This window comes from Pelophylax lessonae, assembly GCF_965119305.1.
Source record: "Pelophylax lessonae genome assembly, chromosome: 5".
Lineage (NCBI taxonomy): Eukaryota > Metazoa > Chordata > Amphibia > Anura > Ranidae > Pelophylax > Pelophylax lessonae.
Window position 1 is genome coordinate 177039886 of NC_138772.1, and position 22209 is coordinate 177062094.

Sequence of the window (22209 nt, forward strand, 5' to 3'; positions counted from 1 at the left end):
TGTGACACTCCTTTATTGCCATTATAATACAAATGACACGCTAAAAGATAAAGTAAAATCCCAGTAAAAATGAACAGATGCTCACATAGGAGGCCAGATGCTCACATAGGAGGCCTCTCTGTATTCTAAGGCCAGGTAGCCCAAATAACTGTGCAAATGATCCCTTTTTATGGACTATCCCTTTAAATTGCAACTGTGCTTTGCCCATGGCAAAAGGCTATAGGCAAAGCAATAATTTCCCCTAATGGCAGCCCCATCTTGCATATACTTGCCACAGGGAGAAATACTGCTACTTCTGTCTATTTTTATTACATGGCCAGGGAGAGAGTGCTTAGGCTTGTGTAAGCTGTAACTAGGATGCACTTGGAGCTTACACTTTTAACCTTGCTCATGGCAGTGGAGGAATGAAGGGAAGGTTAATTAATAGCTGCTTCAGAACATGGCTATGCCCTGCGTAGCCAAAGCACATGTTTAGTTTAATGTAAAACGTTTGCTGAGAGAAATGTAAAGGATACTACTTTTGATCTTCATATGAAAACATTATCTACCTGTCTGTTACTCTGGTCCTTTAACTTAAATACTTTCTTAAGTCACTGACATTGGAAAAAGCATGCTACAAGTAAATTCATAACTCCTAAAGAAGAACGCACGTATAGGCACGTGCATGTTTTTACATATTACAAATTCTTCTTCATCCTGTTTTAACTGCCAGTGTTGCAATTTATGTTTATAACTAACTTATACACTTGTATGCGCATAAATGACTGCACTCTGATATAACATTTTAATTATTTTTTTTACAGCTCTGAAGCCATTGATGCATTAGGTCTAACGCACACTGCTGCGCCTAAACCTGACGTTTTTGGGGCTTTTGGCGTTTTTTTTTCTAAGCCCCTGAATGCACCTCAATAAAAGCCTGTGTACATGTACCTATACCATACATAGGCATTTAGAGGAGTTTAGGAGTTTGGCAGCGTTTAGAGGCAGTTAAATCTCCTTCTCCTGAACACAGAAGAATTGCATTTAGGAGAGAAGCTTTTAGGCATAAAAAAGCACCAAATGCGGCTAAATGCATCTAAACATGCCTAAGCACTAGCCCGATTAGCGCTTGAGTGTTTATTCATCTCAATGAGCAGAATAAATTAACATTTTGGCCAATGAAGTAAACGCCCAAAATACACCCAAATGCATCTAACCGCGGCTTAGGTACATTTTTATTGCTGATTTTTTCCTGTCCAGGGTTTATGATGAACTAGTGTGCTTGAGGCTTTATGGATCTTTATGCAGCTGTGTGTATTATCCCATAGACAAAATACACCTGTGTTAAGATCTCTACCAAAAGACATTACAAGGCTACAAAGGTAAGCTTTTTTTTTTAGGTCTCTTGCACACAGGCTGACTTAGCAAGTACAGTGTAACTGAAGCCGTATTTCCTCCACTTAGAATTGTAGGCTGTACACTGTACCTGGGCTGACTATTTTTTGCAAACATGCGTACATTGTAATGGTGCTTACGATAATATCACCGTATACCCAAGTACAGGGCACTCATGTTAAAGGATAAGTTTACCTTTTAAAAAAAAATAATAAATGCACATTTTTTTCCCCAGCACTAACTTGAGCATTTGCAGGATTGGGTTACATTCTGTGAAAGTGAGAACAGCGGTGATGCGGGGATGCGGGGCGGAAAGAGACAATGTCATCTCTCAGCTTGGCAGCCACTCTGCTTTCGGTGCAGCCTTCGGGGGCCCTGTTGCAAACAGGGCACAGACCGACACTGGTCTGCCCCCGGGGGTTGGTGACCGCTGCTTTAAAGTACAACCAAATTCCAAAAAAGTTGGGACACTGTACAAATTGTAAAAACGGAATGGACTAATTTGCAAATCTCATAAATTTATATTTTATTCACAATATAATATAGATAACATATCAAATGTTGAAAGTGAGACATTTTGAAATGTCATGCCAAATATTGGCTCATTTTGGATTTCATGAGAGCTACACATTCCAAAAAAGTTGGGACAGGTAGCAATAAGGAAAAAGTTAAATGTACATATAAGGAACAGCTGGAGGACCAATTTGCAACTTATTAGGTCAATTGGCAACATGATTGGGTATAAAAAGAGCCTCAGAGTGGCAGAAGTCAAGATGGACAGAGGATCACATATTCCCCCAATGCTGCCGCAAAAAATAGTGGAGCAATATCAGAAAGAGTTTGAATTTATCATCATCTACAGTGCATAATATCATCCAAAGATTCAGAGAATCTGGAACAATCTCTGTACGTAAGGGTACATATTGGATGCCCGTGATCTTCGGGCCCTTAGACGGCATTGCATCACATACAGGAATGCTACTGTAATGGAAATCACAACATGGGCTCAGGAATACTTCCAGAAAACATTGTCGGTGAACACAATCCACCGTGCCATTCGCCGTTGCCGGCTAAAACTCTATAGGCCAAAAAAGAAGCCATAACTAAACATGATCCAGAAGCGCAGGCGTTTTCTCTGGGCCAAGGCTCATTTAAAATGGACTGTGGCAAAGTGGAAAACTGTTCTGTGGTCAGACGAATCAAAATTGGAAGTTCTTTTTGGAAAACTGTGACGCCATGTCATCCGGACTAAAGAGGACAAGGAAAACCCAAGCTGTTATCAGCGCTCAGTTAAAACAGAGTTCCGGCCTCGGGAGTGAATTTTAGATACAAAATACCCCCGGGACAGTCAGGGCTAGTACATTCCACAAAAGATAGCCTCTTAACTGTCCCAGGTCGCACTTACCTTTTAGAAGAAATACTTACCTTTAAAATTTCTTCTCCAGCGCTGCCATCTCAGGTGTGGGCAGCTGAAGCCAGCGCGTCCTCTTCTGTGTCCTCTTCGGTGACGTCGGAAGTCCCAGAATGCCCTGCACCGGTTCTGCTCGTCACTTCCGGTGCATGCACGGCATCCTTGCAGAACTTCTGGGCATGCGCAGAAGCTGTTTAGCAAGGAATGCCGCGCCTGCACCGGAAGTGACGAGCGGGGCCGGTGCAGGCGCATTGACTCCTGGGAGCGATGACTTTCAGCTCCCAGGAGTCATCACAAGCCGGAAAGAGGGCCGCAGAGGGAGGAAGTGGAAGGAAGTGAGTATATTTTCTTCAATATCAAGGTAAGTGAACAAAAAAAAATCGGGAGCATACATTTCTTTTTCAGGTGACCCTCAGCAAGCGGATGGCCCAAAATCGATTTTTTCGATTTTGAGGCCGGAACTCCGCTTTAAGAAGCCTGCATCTCTGATGGTATGGGGTTGCGTGAGTGCGTGTGGCATTGGCAGCTTACACATCTGGAAAGGCACCATTAATGCTGAAAGGTATATCCAAGTTCTAGAACAACATATGCTCCCATCCAGACGTCGTCTCTTTAAGGGAAGACCTTCCATTTTCCAACATGACAATGCCAGACCACATACTGCATCAATTACAACATCATGGCTGCGTAGAAGAAGGATCCGGATACTGAAATGGCCAGCCTGCAGTCCAGATCTTTAAGCCATAGAAAACATTTGGCGCATCATAAAGAGGATAAAGTGACAAAGAAGACCTAAGACAGTTGAGCAACTAGAAGCCTTTATTAGACAAGAATGGGACAACATTCCTATTCCTAAACTTGAGCAACTTGTCTCCTCAGTCCCCAGACGTTTGCAGACTGTTATAAAAAGAAGAGGGGATGCCACCTATTGGTAAAAATGGCCTTGTCCCAACTTTTTTGAGATGTGTTGATGCCATGAAATTTAAAACCAACTTATTTTTCCCTTAAAATTATACATTTTCACAATTTAAACATTTCATATGTAATCTGTGTTGTATTCTGAATATAATATTGAAATGTGAAACTTCCACATCATTGCATTCTGTTTTTATTCACAATTTGTACAGTGTCCCAACTTTTTTGGAATCGGGCTTGTATATGTAAACCCTCAGCTTGTAAAACAGTCCATTCAGTTTAAAATAAAAATTAAATGCAATACATTTGTGTATAGATATATAAAAAAAAAAAACATAAATACCTTTTTCTCTTTCGTTCATCAACAGACTCAGCTCCATATCTTCTTTAGACCATTGAGTTATGCTCCTCCCATCAGGAATAGGACACTAGGCAGGAAAAAGCATTACCATACCTATGGGGGCTGTCCCTGCAGACATAACCCCACACACTCTGCTACAGCAGCCAGTTTGTTTCTGCTTAGTTTAGGAATAGGACCTAGTTCGCTGCTGGGACTTTGGTCTTAGCTATTAATAGGGAAATTTGTTATTTTGTGAAGATATATCATCGTACATGGAAATCGTACATTTCATGGTGTGACTTGCTGAAGGTACACCCTTCGTTTGTTTTCAGTAGCTAGGGTTTTGGTCTTTCTGCAAAAAGGGATTAAACAGTGGTTGGCTTTGGGCACTATCAAAGGCCAAGTGTCAGCTTTGGCTATATATTTTCAACGCCCGTTCGCTACGCATGCCTTGATTTGTACTTTCATTCAGGGAGTGTGCCATATGGCTCCTCCGTGGGCTATGAATCTGATATTATCTGTTCTTCAAACACCTTCTTTTAAGAACATTCGGGAGATTTCTCTGCTTTCGTTGCCTTTTTGGTTGCTATCACTTCTGCCCGCAGAGTATCTGAATTGGCGGCGTTGTCATGCCGCTCACATTATTTGGTGGTCCAACGTTGTCATGCCGCTCACCTTATTTGGTGGTCCACAGAGATAAAGTGATACTCTGACCAAATCAGTTTTTCTCCCTAAGGTGGTTTCTGATTTTCATTTGAATGAAGACATTGTGTTGCCTTCACTCTGTCCCAAGCCTAAGCATCCCAAGGAAATTGCCTTGCATTCTTTGGATGTGGTTCGGGCGATCAGGGTTTGCCTGGTGGCCACTAAGCCTTTCAGAAAATCAGATGCTCTATTTGTCCTTACCAAGGGACCTCGTAAGGGATTGGCTGCATCTGCTGCGACCATATCCAGATGGATCAGGCAGACGGTTGTTTAGGCTTATTCGCTGAAGGTCGAGGTTCCTGCGTTCCCTGTGAAGGTGCAAATTCTACTAGAGTGTTGAGAGCCTCTTTGGCTTTTTGCCATCAGGCGTCAGTGATGCAAGTTTGCAAGGCGGCAACTTGGTCGTCTGTGCATACGTTTACAAAATTCTACAATACTTCTACATACTTCGGATGCCTCCTTTGGCCGCAAGGTTTTGCAGGCTGCTGTTTAAAGAGAATCTTTTTTAGGCTCTTTGAGTGTGTATGTTTTTGCTAGGTGAGCTCCAGTTGTTCCTGGTTGAGCTCCATTTTACCTGGTTGGCTACGTTTAGCCTTTGGGGAGTTACAGTCTTCTTTGCGTTGTCTTCCCACCCCTCGTGAAAATACTGCTTTGGGACATCCCAATGGTCTAAAGAAGATATGGAGCTGCGTCTGTCGATGAACGATAGAGAAAACTGGATTTTTGTACTTACCATAAAATCCGACATAGACAGACGCAGCACCCGCCCCTCTACTTATGAGTGAAATGGGTTTTTTGTCTTCTAAACACTGCTTGCAGCGAAACTAGATGCTGTAGCAGAGTGTGTCTTATTCCTGATGGGAGGAGCATAACCCAATGGTCTAAAGAAGCTATGGAGCTGCATCTGTTGATGAACTTCAAAGAAAAGGATTTTATGGTAAGTACAAAAATCCAGTTTTTCCCTTTCAAATAGGTGATCACATGACCTCTGGGCTTAGCTGCATAGGAGTTAGTGTTCTCCTGTCTAGTGTGGTCAGTTTTGTATAGGAAAGCAAAGGGACTGGCAGGAACATCAGGGATTTCACACAAAGAAAGCAATACAAAGAGAACAGGATACTTTTCATACAAGTACATGATACAGCAGGCACATTTGAGAATTATGAAATGTTGTGTTTACATATCATTTAATGATAGACTGTACGCTGCACCTGGGCTGCCTGAGCGGAGGAAATATGGCTTTATTTACACTGAATGAGCTGGAGCCCTTAACCCATGTGCAAGAAGCCTTATGGCTTGCCCATTGTTCTAGTTTAATCACTTAAGCCCCGGAGGATTTGGCTGCCCAAAGACCAGGCCCTATTTTGCGATTCGGCACTGCGTGACTTTAACGGACAATTGCACGGTCGTGCGACGCTGTACCCAAATGAAATTGACGTCCTTTTTTCCCACAAACAGAGCTTTCTTTTGGTGGTATTTGATCACCTGTGCGATTTTTTACTTTTTGCGCTATAAACAAAAAAAGAGCAAAAATTTTGAAAAAATAACAATATTTTTCACATTATATGAGATTCCCCCCCAAAAATTTAAAAATCAAAATTTTTTAACATTTTAGGCCAATTTGTTTTCTGCTACATATTTTTGGTGAAAAAAAACGCAATAAGCATATTTTGATTGGTTTGCGTAAAAGTTATTGCGTTTACTAACTACGGAAAAGATTTATGTCATTTTTATTGTTTTTTTTTTAACTAGTAATGGCGGCGATCTGCGATTTTTTTTTTTGCGGGACTGCAATTTTGCGGCAGACAGATCGGACCCTTGACTGACATTTTTGACACTTTTGGGGGTACCAGTGACATTACTGCAGTAATCAGTGCTATACATATGCACTGTTACTGTAAAAATGACACTGGCAGGGAAGGGGTTAACTTTATTAGAGAGCAAGGGGTTAAGCGTGTCCCTAGGGGCATGCTTCTAACTGTAAAGGGGTGTGGCTTTTGATGTAACCACAGAGACATATGATCCTACATAGCAGGATCGTATGATCTCTGCTGTTACATCAGGGAGAATGACAGGCGGCTTTGTTTACATCAGCCGCCTGCCTTTCTCCCTCTCCAGCGGGAGATCGCGAGTGACCGGCAGACATCAGAACCTATTGGTTTGCGGGCGAGTGACGTACCCATACGTCACTTTGCCTGCACGGGGCCGACCGCCGCAGTATATGTACTTGCGGCGGTCGGCAAGTGGTTAAGAAAAAGCAGCTATGAGCTATTCATAGTGTAGTAAAGTTAGATCCTGGAAAACTGAAGTTTTATTGTTTTATATGAACTGTGACACTTTAACACTTTTTTTATACTTGTATATGTATTTGGGCAAAATGATAAGGACAATCTATGTATGTACAAGTCATGTACAAAATATATGCATTCATATAGCATATTAAATCTTCTTGACATAAGTAGTGTCCTCTATCTGCACAGAGTAATATTTTAAAAAGTCAGGAAGTACTTGGGTGGCCTTTGATTTCACAGAAGTGCCAGATAGGAGCATGCAATTATTTGTTTTACATAATTATGCAGACCTTTTCACCTCCAGTGTGTTAAAGTATGCTTGTAATTTTCTGCTGTAATTCAGCTGCTGAAAGCAATCTTTTTATCTATTTATAGTTCGAAGATGCACTGGTTAAGTGCAATTAAATTACCTAAAACTATGTTTCTGTTTCTGTGCTATCTCTTTTTCTAACATATTAATACATACTATGTCCATAGAGTTCAGATACCAATATCTGAAGCTAAAATGTTTTTTTTTTAATAGAGTGGGAAAGTGTTTTAACCTCTGTCAGATTTTATTTAACTGTCCATGTCCTTGCTTGGGAGATTGACCTTCTCTATTTGTTTTGGAGATCCTTATCACTGACAGACAAATCTTACATTTTATGGATGAAATTCTAACAAGAGTAGAAGGGGAATCTTCCAATGGACACATCTGTTTTGGTGATAACTATCAGAGAGGGGCTTTCCACTCACTTTGGACAGATTTCCTCTTACTTCCTCTTATGTCTTCAGGACAATGAAGGGAAGTATCCCTAATGGGACACAGAAAACAAAATTTTACAGGGGATGTAATCCTTCCCTACTCCAACCAAAACCAAAATAAACAGTTTTGGTTTTAGATATAGTTTAGTCTGTTTTATAGAAGTTTTTGACCTCTTTGGCACAGTTTTATTTTATGGGTTTTATGTAAAAAGGAGCTTGTGTTCTCTACCTCTGAGGAAAGCATTTTTTATTTTTTTTCTACACTGGATACATTTGGTTTTTATCCTAATGCTTTAAAATAAGAGGATGTTTGGATGGCTTTGTCTGGCCAGTAATATTTTGATGGATTATTTGGAATGAAAGCCAAACAAATTATTTAGAATGAAAGCCAAAGATTAGACCTAATCCAGGTGTTTTGGCTGGAAGAGGAGGTCAGGTACCACATAGCATCTATAGAAGTAAATGTCATTTAATTTAAAAAAAAAATAAAAAGAAAAAAAAATTTGGGTTCATTCACATGGGTGCAGAGGCCAGTCTTGTATGCAAAAAACATTTTTTATGTTCAGAGTGGCATGGAGCTGTGTATAAAAAACAGAAAGAAAAGCGCTCTAAGTGCAGACAAATTTATTATAAAATATAACCAATAGCAGTAGCAACTCACAAGATGCTACGGTATTCAGGCTTTAATTCATCAATAAGTGAATAAAGCTCCTCTAGGTGGTGCCATCCATCCACGCTTTAGGCAGTATACAATAAGTCCGTCTGTCAACCGAGGGAGGGTGCCGGCTGTCTCTATCAGCGTCCGGAGCAGAAAACTGCAGTGTGTGGCCTCGTCACTGGGAAGCTGTGGAATGTATGGAATGAACAGAATGCACGACGCGTTTCTGAGCATGCGCAAGGTCCCGACCGGACATGCGCGCTCTTTCATCAGGTGCCCTCAAAAGTGACAGGTAGCAGGATTCCTGCTGTGGATGTGAAACAAAGCATTGCAACCGCAGTATGTCTACACCCCCAGCCGCTAATTCTGCAGCTAAAGGAGGTAGCGGTTTTACTGCCCCCCCCCCCCCCAACCTCACATGTGAAGGAGCCCTAAACTTGAATTTTTTTTATTTTTTTTTTTTCATTTTCACTGTAAGTTAAGAGTAATAAAGCGGTTTTATTCTACTAGCGCAAATTCCTTACCTTGAGAGTTCCAAATACACTCTATGAAATATATATTTATATTGTTTGTGTTTTTTGTAGATTGCAATGATCAAAGTGGTGGCTCCTAGAATGGCTTGTCAGGTGCTAGATCGTGCAATTCAAGTCTTTGGAGGAGCCGGGGTTTCCCAGGATTTCCCTCTGGCTTTCATGTGAGTTCGTCTGTGTGGTCACAGTGGCTTGTTAAAATTGATAAAAACATGTAAGGTTTACCAAAATCCTCTTTCCATATGATTCATGTTCCTAAACCATAATGCAGAGACAATAGTTTGGAAGCTATATAATTTACTTTGAAAGCTTGCTTGAGCTCCTATAGGATTGTTCTGTTCTGAGTAGACTTAGGAAGAGAAAATACTTCTGTCAGGTTTTTATTGCTCTCTGATCTTTTTGTGAGATTCTCCCTCACTTCATAAAATTTGGGAAACAGTTGTCGAGAGGACAAGAAGACAAAGACAGTAATAATACCGTGACAGAGGTTTAACTCTTTTTATTTTACAAAACAAAAGGTTTTTGTTGCAGTCTTTGTCCCAGCTGGTAAAATTTAGTATTGCTTCCTGTTTTGACAGGAAGTGAGGGAGAGTTGCCCATGTGGGCACAGATCTCATTTAACAGCAGATAAAAAGTGCTTTAATTCCCTGGAAAGAAAAGTATTATAGAAAAACTGTTTATGGAAAAAAAAAAAGAGGTTTTATCTATTCCCAAATGTCGCAAAATAACAAAAAACACTATGACTGGAGTTGTGCTTTAATTTTAGTTAGCCCTATTGTAATATCAGATAAAAATTTCTAGACCATCCACATAGTCCATGGTAGCACTAACTTCGATAGCTTGGTAACTTGGTATAATTATATATTGCATTTCGTTTTTGGCAATGTGTGAAAAGAAGAGTAGACACAAGGAAAAAGGAAAAATACAGGAAAAGAAAAACAACTTAGCTGCAGTTGATTCGTCTATAGACAGAGGAGACCTGCCACTTAACCCGCACTTAGTATCAGTGACCTTCAAGCATGCACTGAACCTTTAGTAAACCTGGCAATAAGGCCATAGATAATGTGGGCATTGCCCCTGTTCCACTTTTACAAGAAACTTGTACCATACATTCTTAACCAATCAAAACCGATACAAACAAGGTTCCTAACCAATCACGACTGGTAAAGAAAGATGGTTGTATAACATATACAGCATGAACAGTGCATGGCAAGGTAACAAAATAACCTATATTGTATGACCACTGCATGGCAAGGCAGAGTGCTCTTGGTATGCTTTTATTGGTGTGCCAATATGGACTTTAGCACTATTCTACTGGATTAACTAGCAAGATGGCTTCTTGTGAAGCATTAATCAATTCACTTCCAAAACATTGGGTACAGCAAAGCAATGTTGTCTGGTGTCCATTATATACCATGGCTGCATTTTAGCCCATGTCCAGCAGGTCTATATTATGTTATCTGAAGGATAGTGTAGAATACAATCAAAATGTGTGCCCAACTCTAATACTGCTCAAGTCTGTTTATTAGTAATTGAATGATGATGTAGGATACATTCACATTTTTATCCATGTCCAGCAGCGCTCAGGTGTATTTAATGGTAACTGAATGTGTGTGTATCATAGGGGCCAGGAATTCAAAATCTCCGTCTCTTACAGGTATGCAGCAGCTCGAACTCTCCGTATTGCAGATGGCCCCGATGAAGTTCATCTCTCAGCCATAGCGAAAATGGAGCTTATGGAACAAGCAAAGCTATTTTCCAGAATGTAGATCTCTCAAGTTAGCCTTAACCTGCCTTAAGCTTGTCAACAAAATTACTGAACAGATCTAACTAATATTTTCTACTAATTTACGTGTAATGATAAAGAACATGTTTTCTGGGGCACTCCTTGTTTTTTAATGCAGTCTGATTTTTTTGGTAGGAGGATACTTGTAATCGCTATCAGCATAGTTGCTGGCAGCTATGAGGCATATCTTCCAGTGTCTGCATAAGCACAGAAACTATTTGCTTGTTTGAAAAGAAATACCAGATTCCATTAAGCTTAATGAACTGTTAAATAAAAACAGAAATACATAGCAGCCAATCAACAATATTTTTCCACTGATGGAAGTAAGATGATACACAATTATAAATGATATTTTCTTACATACTTGTTTAAGATTTAATGCACACAGTCTATTTTAGGCATTTGTAAAAATTGTTGCTCGTGCATGTGCTGGTAAATGCTGATGCAAAACGGCCGTGTACAGCTATTCCCTTGTATAGCAGGCTGTATGTGGCACATGCCTATCCTCGGGTGTAGGAGAGTGTTACACCAGGCATGAAAAATGTGCATTCCCATGTGCATGAATCCTAACTGTAAATTGTCCTTGCTCAATTTGTCCTTGCCCATTGTTATTTGATTAGTATTCGAGTCATTTAATAATCAAGGAAGCTTTGTCTAGCAAGAAATTAATTGTAAATAAATTTTACCTGCTAAGGTGTTATGTACTACATGTGTTTCATATTCTGTAGTTATAATAGAAGTGTGGCTATAATAGGGCTGGGCGATAAAACGATACTGATAGGTATCGCGATAGTCCCGTCCTCGATAGCAATAAGGAAACTTGCACGATAAATCAAAGTCCGCTCCGACGGGTTTAAACTTTTAAAAATGGCGCCGCCCGGCGCCAACACGTCATTGCGCACGCGCCGCCGCCGCTCGGGAGAGGCCGGGAATAGCCGAAATTACACGAGCGGTGACGGCGCGTGCGCGATGACGTATCGGCGCCGGGCAGCGCCATTTTTAAAACGAAGGCGCCTCTGGAACAGGTAAGTGAAACAGCTTCACTACCTGCCGTTATGCAGGGCTGCGGGCACACTACAAGGGATGCAGTGCTGCGGGCATGGTCTACCTGTACCATGCCTACAGCACTGCATCTCCTGTAGTATGCCCACAACCCCGGATCCTCTTGTACCATGCCAGTACCCTGCATTCTCCTGCACCATGCCAGTGCCCTGCATTCTCCTGCACCATGCCAGTCACCCTGCATTCTCCTGCACCATGCCAGTCACCCTGCATTCTCCTGCACCATGCCAGTCACCCTGCATTCTCCTGCACCATGCCAGTACCCTGCATTCTCCTGCACCATGCCAGTCACCCTGCATTCTCCTACACCATGCCAGTCACCCTGCATTCTCCTGCACCATGCCAGTCACCCTGCATTCTCCTGCACCATGCCAGTCACCCTGCATTCTCCTGCACCATGCCAGTACCCTGCATTCTCCTGCACCATGCCAGCCACCCTGCATTCTCCTGCACCATGCCAGCCACCCTGCATTCTCCTGCACCATGCAAGTCACCCTGCATTCTCCTGCACCATGCCAGTCACCCTGCATTCTCCTGCACCATGCCAGTACCCTGCATTCTCCTGCACCATGCCCGCCGCCCTGCATTCTCACCCTAGGGTCCTTATTTTAAATGGGTAATAAAAAATATCAATATATATCGATATCGACCGATATGAAACACTGATATCGTGATACAGTTTTCAGCCATATCGCCCAGCCCTAGGCTATAATAAGGGAGCGTTCAGTGCCTGTGTTGTTTTATCCTTCTTCCATCCCACACTATTTATTTCCCCTTCCTACCCATTTCTCTATGACACAAACCAATTAAATGAATGGCCTAGTGCAGCCTGGACATTACATTCACCATTCAAGATGATGTAGCACCATGGCTTCTGTATTCTTCATCTATAACAGCCCCTTTTCCCATAAGGCAAACAGATACTTGTGGTTGGCAGGCAGGCAGAGTGATTTAGTGACAGCCCGGGTACAAGGCAGGCAAGGTTCAGAATAGTCAGAGTCAAATCCATAGTCAAAGGGCAGCCAGAGTTCAGAGAATAGTTGATATCCAATCCAAGGTTGTCAACAAGGGAATCCAATCTAGCAGAGCAGGGAAGACAAAAGGGGAGATTGAAGCACATGTAACAAAGGCAATATCACAAGCATGACACTGAAGGCTTGGCTGGCTTAAATCAGGTTTTGTCTCCACCCAGAGAATGGTCACATCAATCACCTTGCAGGTGGACAGAAAGACAGGGATACATCATAGCCAAAACCAGCATGCTGGAATGAGACCAATGCTGTCAAAGAGCAGGAGCGTTTGCACATTCCTGACAAAAAGTGGTCTTTGAGCTTCACTCAAGGGACTTTGCCTTGACCAAGATGATGTAATCTCTCTACTGTAGCCTTGACCAAGATGATGTAATCTGTCTACTGTAGGAAGGAGGAAGTTTGCACTAGGTGAGAAGTGACTGAAAGACTGCAACATTATATATTTGTAAGATGTCAAAAGGTGAAAGGTTGGGACTGATCTGTGTCAGACGTGTGTACACAGCCAAGAATTCCATGGCACCATGATTTACATGATTGCGTCATCTCAGCCCAGGATGTAGAGGCTAATCCCAGATGATACCTCGACAAAGATGGCTTTGTCATTCAGGAATGGAAAGCAAATTGAGTCATTATCATGAGGAGTCTTGTGATCTCAGAGTGATCTGTGACTGAGACTTAATAATTATATGGAAGTATGTTAATGGACTGCTTTCTTGAGGGTTCACATGCAGGCCACAAAAGACCCTACTGCGTCCTGTATATAAGTGTTATACTTTCACCTCTCATGCCATGCAGGCACTTCACATGAGATCTACAGTATATCCAATGTTAACCTCACAATGTTAACCCACCATCAATGTGGGTTAAAAAGATTCTTGACAAGTAATATGAAATTAAAGGGATTAAGATATGGAATGAGTACAATGGAAAGTTTGTCCTACAATTATCGTGTCTTTTAGTGTATGAGATCATCATAAATTTCAGTTGTTCTTCAAGTATCTGGTTCTTCAAGTATCTGGCCATTACAATGCGGCCAGACATTTCAGTGAGCATTTATGGCCTAATCTGAGGGCAGTTTTTAATCTGCCATTGCAGTTTGTAAGGGTAATTTTAGGATTTCAATTTTCACCTAACCCTTAAAATAATGGAAACGACTATCTGCCTTAAATCATCCTCACATCGGGGATTTCCAAAGGAATTTCAAGGGAGTGATGATGTTGACAGGGCATATTTGCAGGAAATGAAAAATGGAATGAAAAATATTTTTGATAAAATATGAGGTTCCCCTTTTCATGTGTTATTGGAATTAAAAGATTAGTTAACTTTTCCCTCTATGTCTTTTAAAATACTAGATGGTAAAATTAAGCATACAGTAGGTGCAAACTTCCGGTTTTCTGGGCTGCTAATTTATTATGGAATTATAGAGAAACCTTAGTGCTACTTAATAATTTTGGGATTGGACAAAGATAAGGTGGTAACATCAGCAGAGATTCAAAAGGAGTAAAACCCAAATTATAATGTTGAACACCCTTTTTTGCTGCACCATCCAAATAAACATAGATCATAAACTAGAACTCATCTTGGCATTATATTATATTATATTATAAAAAGCTTTATTGCTGGCATTTCATTTTCCCCCTAAAAGCTAAAATTCAGAAAGATAAAAAAAAAAATAAACTGAAATCAACGCTTATAATTACGCATTTTTTTGTAATTGCAAGCTGTATAACTACCTACATTTCATCTTGCAGTCTACTGTCCAGCAAAACATAGACTTGGAGAGGATGAAGTGGCACAAGGAGCCAATCAGTTGTTCTGTAATGCTCATAGGATAATAATGAACACACTTGACAGAGGAAGCAGAGGTACAGTGAGGCTAGGCTTATCAGTGTGCTGCTTCATGTGGCCCTTGCACTCAGAGCCTTTTTTTTGTCATCTGCGTTCTGCCACTTCTGGCTCTTGCCCTCTGATCCCCGCTCATCACTGTCCCAGGACAGCTTTCCTCTCGGTGGCTCTCACAGATTTCTGCCTGCCCTGCACTCACAGCAGGGACAAGGGAGATGCAGGTGCAGTGGCATTGTGGAAAGGGGCATCACATTACCATCTGCACTCTGATCCTCATCTGTGCCCGGGTGCACAGGTGCTGACCAATGATCCCTCTGCAATTGAGAGAGAGAGGTGGAGCCTTCTACACTGTCAGGAGGTGCTAGAGCTGGGCTGGGTAAGTGAGATGCGTTGAAGCTTTGTTTTTGTTTTTTTGGGGGGGGGGCAATGTGGGCTGTGGATGCACATTTGTGCAGAGGTGGGGGATGTGGGAGAGTGGTGCAGAGGTCAGATCCAAGGAGGAATGAGAAGTGGAAGTGAGATGTGGAAAGCCTGTGAGAAAGAGCTGAACCCTGCACACTGTGTATAGTACACCCCTAAACCCTGCACTCTGCATGTAGCGCAAACCTCAACCCTGCACTCTGCACTCTTTATGTAGGGCACCCCTGAAAATGCACTCTGTACTTAGCACACCCCTGAACCCTGCACTGGAAAAATGTTTATAGGCTTACTGATACAACCGGCTTTTTTCATAGCAATCATGATGCTGATGCAGCCCGCAATTACATTTTTTGAGACCCCCTGTTGTAAAGTATCCAGAACAGTTAGATGATCCTAACCTCATATTGCCAAAATAGGTACTCATGGGAAATTACATGTCTGGATAATTTGAGAAATCATAGAACATATTCATCATATGGACCCCAGAGAAAAAGTCTTATTACAGGTTTACACATTTTGTCAATGTTGGTCTTTGTTTTGCTCAGTTTGCACATGCTCAGAACCATAGTAGCCCAGTCCTGAGTAGACACAAATGCCAGCCGACTGTAAATTTAATGTGAATTATGAGTTTTTAGTTTTCAATGGTTTTTATTGAAAATTTTTTAAAGAACATGAAAAAATACAAGAATATAACAAACTGTAGCACATTTTCCCCCCAATCGTCCTTTAAGTATGAAAGAAAGTAAACAGCAGAAAACATTTGTGGTCCGCTAGTTCCTAGTACGTATGCAACATTTACCCTGAGACATCATGAGAGTTATGCAAGCTACTTAATACTAGTCAAAATTAAGGATTGGTTTGATCGCTAGACAAATACTAGTCAAAATTAAGGATTGGTTTGATCGCTAGACAAACAGCAAAGTTCAATGTTCACAAAAAGAAAATATAATAAGGCACCACTAACTTCCATTTTTGAACAAGAATCAGATCGCTTCACTTCCTGCCGTACCCCATTACCAAGACAGGAAGTGCTGGCACATGTAAGTTCGGCAATTGGGAGTACCCAATAAGGATAACTATTGAGTAGTTGAGTAAGGAAAATAAAGAAGAGGAAAGAAGAAAAATTGAAGAAGAAAAAGAAGAAAGTGGACCCGACCCCGCACCCCAGGTTCCCAGGGCCCAGACAGCTGGTAACAAGTTTATGGGTTACCAGTAAGGTAACGGAGCCATGGTTCCCACATCTTATCAAACATCTTCATTTTATCATTTATTATGGCAGACATGTGTTCATTCACCATTGTCAGGTCTCCCTGTTGGAGGCAGGGGTGCAGCGCAAGGTAGTGAACCCGACAGCAGACTGCTGCGGATGGACCGGAACGTGAGCCCAACATTCCCCAGGGCGCGGAGTCTAAGACCCAGCAGGTGTTCACCAGAGCATCTAGTGGTGAGGATGGACTTGGCTGCAGCTGGGACCAGGTCGCGGCTCCTGGGGTCCCCCAGGTCACACTCCATAGGAAGAGAAGGGAAGCAGCCAGTCAGGACACACAGAATGTTGATAGGTAAGCCAAGGTCTGGGTAACAGGCAGACGAGGGTAACCAAGGGACAGGCCAAAGGTCAGGGTAACAGGCAAACAGGAATAATCAGAGACAAGCCAAAGTCGGTACACAGAAAGGTAGATCAAGCACACCGCAGACATGAAACAAGAAACAAACACTGTTGAACAGCAAAGCAGACCTGCAGTGCACTGGTTAATATAGACTTCCTGTGATGACCTGGGGTGGGGCAGGAACAGGAAGGAGAGATGATAAAAGGGAACCAGAAGTGAAGTCTGCCCTCTAATACAGACATGAAGAAATAGGTAAGCTGCCAAACACTATTGCAAGTCCATGACAGTACCCCCTCTTACGAGGCCTCCCCTACCCCGCCTGGGCCCGGGTTTAGAGGGACACTTCAGATGAAACCTTTTTAACAGACGAGGTGCAAAGACCTCCGAAGCAGGAACTCAAGACCTCTCCTCAGGACCAAAGCCTTTCCAATGAACAAGGTACTGAAGAACGCCTCTACAGAGTCGGGAATCCAGAACTTGAATGACCTCGTATTCCTGATTATACTCAGAGACCGGTGCCATGGTAGGGAAAGGACGAGAGAACGTATTGAGGACTAAAGGATTCAGAAGGGAAACATGGAAGGAGTTAGCAATTCTGAGGCTTTTGGGCATCTGAAGTTTGAAACAAACCAGATTCAGTTTAGAAATTATAGTATATGGACCAATGAATCTTGGAACAAACTTCAGGGAAGGTACTCGAAGCTTGATGTTCCTGGTGGAGAGCTAAACTTTGTCCCCTGGCTGAAGAGAAGGCGGTTTACGCCTGCGGCGGTCAGCAAAGCCTTTGAATTTGTCGGCAGCTGCCCAGAGGGAATCATGAATGTCACTCCAGATAGAATTGAAGGACTCCTGAGCTGAGGCCAATGCTGGGATATCCGGAGAACAGGCCATGGGAAGCGGAAGTTGAGGATGTCTTCCATAAACTGCGAAAAAGGGTGTTTTCTGCGAACTGGTATTTACATGACTGTTATGGGAAAATTCCGCCCACGGAAGTAGAGAGGACCAATCGTCATGATGAGCGGAGACTAAGGTGCGAAGAAAAACCTCTAACTCCTGATTAACCCTCTCCGTCTGCCCATTGGATTGAGGATGGTAAGAAGAGGAAAAATCCAAGGCAATATTGAGGGATTTGCAAAAGGCTCTCCAGAAACGAGACGTAAATTGAACGCCCCTGTCGGAAACAATGTGAGAAGGAACCCCATGGAGGCGGAAAATTTCTCGAATATAAATGGAAACCAAGGCAGGAGCAGAAGGAAGGAAGACCAGGAAGGGGAACAAAATGAGCCATCTTGGAAAACCAATCGACTATCACCCAAATGACTGTATTGCCGTCAGACAGTGGGAGATCGGTGATAAAATCCATGGCAATATGAGCCCAGGGTTCCTTAGGAATGGGCAAAGGCATGAGGAGACCAGTAGGAGCTTGTGTGGAGGATTTAGACTGAGCACAGACATGACAAGCCTCGACATAGTCTTTGACCTCCGAGCGGAGATTAGGCCACCAGTAGTGACGGCTGATGAGCAAGAAGGACTGGAGAAACCCTGTGTGGCCCGCCACATTGGAATCATGCCCCCAACGAAGAATATTAGTTCTTAGCTCAGTGGGGACAAAGGTCTTACCAGGAGCAATCTTTGAGTCCAGGGAGGTAGAATTAGCAATAATGCATGAAGTGGGGATGATCGGCTCAGGTTCAGGAGTGGACTCCTCGTCCAAAGTGTCAAAGGACCTAGAAAGTGCATCAGCCCAACCATTGCAGGAACCAGGTTTGTACGTAATCGTGACATTAAAACAGGAAAAGAAAATACTCTACCTGGCCTGTCTGGGATTCAAACATTTAGCATTCTGTAGGTACTGTAAATTCTTGTGATCAGTGAAGATCGTTATGGGGTGAGGAGAACCTTCCAAAAGATGATGCCACTCTTCCAGCGCCAATTTGATCGCGAGAAGTTCCCAGTCACCAATGGATTAATTTCTCTCTGCCTGAGAATTTTTTTGTAAAAGAACACACATGGTTGACGTTTCTTCTCAAAGAGTTGAAGAAGCACAGCTCCCACCCCCACTGAAGAAGCGTCCACTTCAATAAAGAAAGCATCCCCAGGATTAGGTCTTCTCAAGAGAGGTCCAGAGACAAAGGCCTGTTTCAGATCGTGAAACGCAGCGACAGACTTTGGCATTAGCACCCTTCTTGGTCAAAGCGATAACAGGCGTGGCAATGGAAAAGTAATTACTTATGAACTGCCTATAATAATTTGTGAAGCCAAGAAAGCGCTGTGTGGCCTTAAGGCTAGCAGGAAGGGGCCAGTTGGTAATGGCTAAGACCTTCTCAGGATCCATACGAAGACCCAAACTTGAGACAAAGCATCCTAGAAATAGGACCTCAGAACATTCAAAGGAACATTTCTCCAGCTTGGCATAGAGATTATTCTCTCTAAGGCGCTGGAGTACAGTGCGGACATGGTTTCTGTGGACACGCATATTTTCCGAAAAGATAAGAATGTCATCCAGAGGGATGACAACAAACTGGTACAGCAGGTCCCTAAAGATTTCATTGACAAAGTTTTGAAACACAGCTGGGGCATTACACAGCCCAAAAGGCATGACCAGGTATTCGTAGTAACCGTCTCGAGTGTTAAACACTTCCATTTCCATTCATCACCTTCTCGAATTCGAATGAGGTTGTACGCCCCTCTGAGATCCAACTTGGTGAAAATGGAGGTACCCTTCAACCTATCGAATAGTTCAGATATTAAGGGTAAGGGGTATCTGTTCTTAATAGTAACAGCGTTTAAGCCTCGATAATCAATGCAGGGTCTCAAGGTACCATCCTTCTTGGGGACAAAAAAGAACCCTGCTCCTGCAGGCGATGAGGATTTCCGGATGAAACCTTTCTCAAGATTCTCTGCGACATACTCAGACATGGCCTGGGTGTCACGGAGCTTATCTTTGTTGGAGTCTGTAACGCAGAGATGTACGGTCACCCTTGCAGATATCCACAGCCCAAGGTGACCAGGTAAGAAAGCCACCTGGCCTGTGAATTTGTGCACGGGGGCTTGGCAGGGTAGGTGCTCCAATAAGCAGGACCGGCAGGAATACAATGGGAAGGGAAGTCCAGGAATAACTTTAGTCACTGGATGACACGAGTCCAGATAAGGATCACAGGAACAACAAGGAGAGAAGGTAAGGATGGAAGCCGGGGTCAGTCTGGAACACACGCTTAGGAAACAGGAACAATGATCAGGAACAAAGTCTGTCAAACAGCAACCAAGATCAGCAATGAACTGACACTGCTCTAAGCGAGAGACTGTGTTTTATAGCTTGCTTAATTGAGCAATTAGCTTCAGGTGGACAATGATAGACAAGAGCACACTCAGGTGAAGTCCAGCCCCCTAGTGCTGCAGGCAATACCAGATTAACAAGAAGAACAAGAGAATCCATATGAGCTGAAGTGTGGCTCAGAGGTAGCAAAACAGGACAGAATGTCAAAGTACACAGGTTCAAATCCCATGTCAGGTACTTAACGGCGACCACGTCTGGCTGTCTGTAAGCCATGGCGAGAACCGTGACACTGGGTCTCTGGGATGGACAATGGGTAGGTACGACCCCTGGGCAGAGTTGCCCCGGGAACATGGTCAATGGCACAGTCAAACGACCTGTGGGGAGGAAGCACCTCAGCTGATTTCTTACAGAACACATCCCGGTAATCACTGTATGCAGCGGGAAGGTCAGAAGATACCAATGTGGTAGCAACGGAAAGTCTCTCCTTAGGGGTCACCTTCGAAAGACATGAGGGGCCCCAAGCCTGGATCCGCCCAGAGACCCAGTCCACATGGGGAGAGTGGAGCCGTAGCCAAGGAAGGCCCAACACAATGGGGTTAGAGGCTTGGGGTAGGATGAGAAAGGATATCCACTCTCAGTCAGAGAGGCCATGCAAAAAGGTAGCGACCAGGGCCTCATTGTTCCAGCTCAATTCAGCTGAGAGGATACTGAACTGGAGAGCATATTGTCCCACTGAACGGGATTCTTGGCGGAGACGTAAAAGAGCACTAGCCGCTGAAGAGGCCCGAGCCGGCTCCTCGAAGATGTTACGAAAGAGCTTCAAGAAGTCGGATAGGTTGGAAACTACCGAATCATTCTTTTCCCATAGGGGGGCAGCCCAGGCTAGAGCTTCACCAGAAAGGAGGGAAATAATATAGGCTACCTTTGCCCGATCTGACAGGAAGTTTTGCGGCTGAAGCTCAAGATGGATGGTACATTGGCTAAGAAACCCTCTGCAGGCCTTGGAGTCTCCAGAAAAACGGATTGGAGGAGGTAGTTGCAGCAAATGCGAGTCTGTGACTGGCACGACAGGCCCAGCTACTGGTTGCTCTTGGGGTTGCGGATTCGGGGGTTCCCAACGAGGTCTGAAGCTGTTCAAAGCGGGAAGCCAGATCCTATACGAATCACATCACCTGAGTCTGATTAGCTTCTTGTGTCTCGAGTCTGTGAACAAAGCCCTGTAATGGATCATCTGGGGGGAGCGGCACGTCCGCCGTGTTCATGGCTGTTCAAACTGTCAGGTCACCTGTGGCCAGGTGACAACTGCACCCTGTTGGAGGCAGGGGTGCAGCGCAAGGTAGTGAACCCGATAGCAGATTGCTGCGGATGGACCGGAACGTGAGCCCAAGATTCCCCAGGGCGCGGAGTCTAAGACCCAGCAGGTGTTCACCAAAGCAGACCTGCAGTGCACTGGTAAATCTAGACTTCCTGTGATGACCTGGGGTGGGGCAGGAACAGGAAGGAGAGATGATAAAAGGGAACCAGAAGTGAAGTCTGCCCTCTAATACAGACATGAAGGAACAGGTAAGCTGCCAAACACTATTGCAAGTCCATGACAACCATAATCCAAGAGAGGTTATGCCTGAGCTGGTCGAATGGCAGGACAGGAGACCTCCAAGATCTTCCTATCGTAATTTTTGCAGGTGTGAATATAAAAGTGATTAATCGTCTCTGGGCATTCGTGGCTGTCTCCACCTTGAGACCCAATAAGGCCTGCTGTGGGCATTTAGTCAAATTAATTTGGGTGAGGGTGTAAATACAATTATACACCCTTGGAGAGAGATTATTGGGGGTATCCTGCACAAATTAAGGAACCACGGACTACAACCCAAGTAAAATGGGATTTTCTGGGGCTGTAATATGTTCTAAAGGAAGACATACACATGGACCAAGACATTCATAAAATTAATACATTTATTGAAATGCAAAAAAGTTGCATTAAAATTCATAACAAGATGATATACATTGGATGTTTAGACACAAAGGAATCAGTAACATGGATACACCCTTATCCAATAGCGCCGTACCTTGTGGCATTGTCACCAGATATGATACATCGTTCCTTCGTGACGGTAGCCACGAAAGCACAATTGGGACGCCCCAGGTACATAAGTAGCTAGCCGCGCTGGCACCATATACCACCGCAGAAGCACTATATAGTTTGCCTCTATGATGAA

General features: G+C 43.3%; 1 protein-coding gene across 2 annotated transcripts in view; it reads left to right on the plus strand.

The window, feature by feature from the left end:
* The window catches only part of ACAD11 (acyl-CoA dehydrogenase family member 11), a 246609-nt gene that overhangs the window by 165528 nt on the left and 58872 nt on the right, over positions 1-22209 (plus strand). Inside the window, exons 19-20 of one of the 2 annotated variants that reach the window (XM_082259502.1) lie at positions 9020-9129; positions 10623-11162. The exons of the other annotated variant lie outside the window; for it this stretch is intronic. Of the exons in view, the coding sequence (XP_082115628.1) occupies positions 9020-9129; positions 10623-10734 (222 nt within the window). The 3' untranslated portion in view covers positions 10735-11162. Of the gene's footprint in view, positions 1-9019; positions 9130-10622; positions 11163-22209 lie in introns of those variants that run through there. 2 annotated transcript variants of the gene reach the window in all.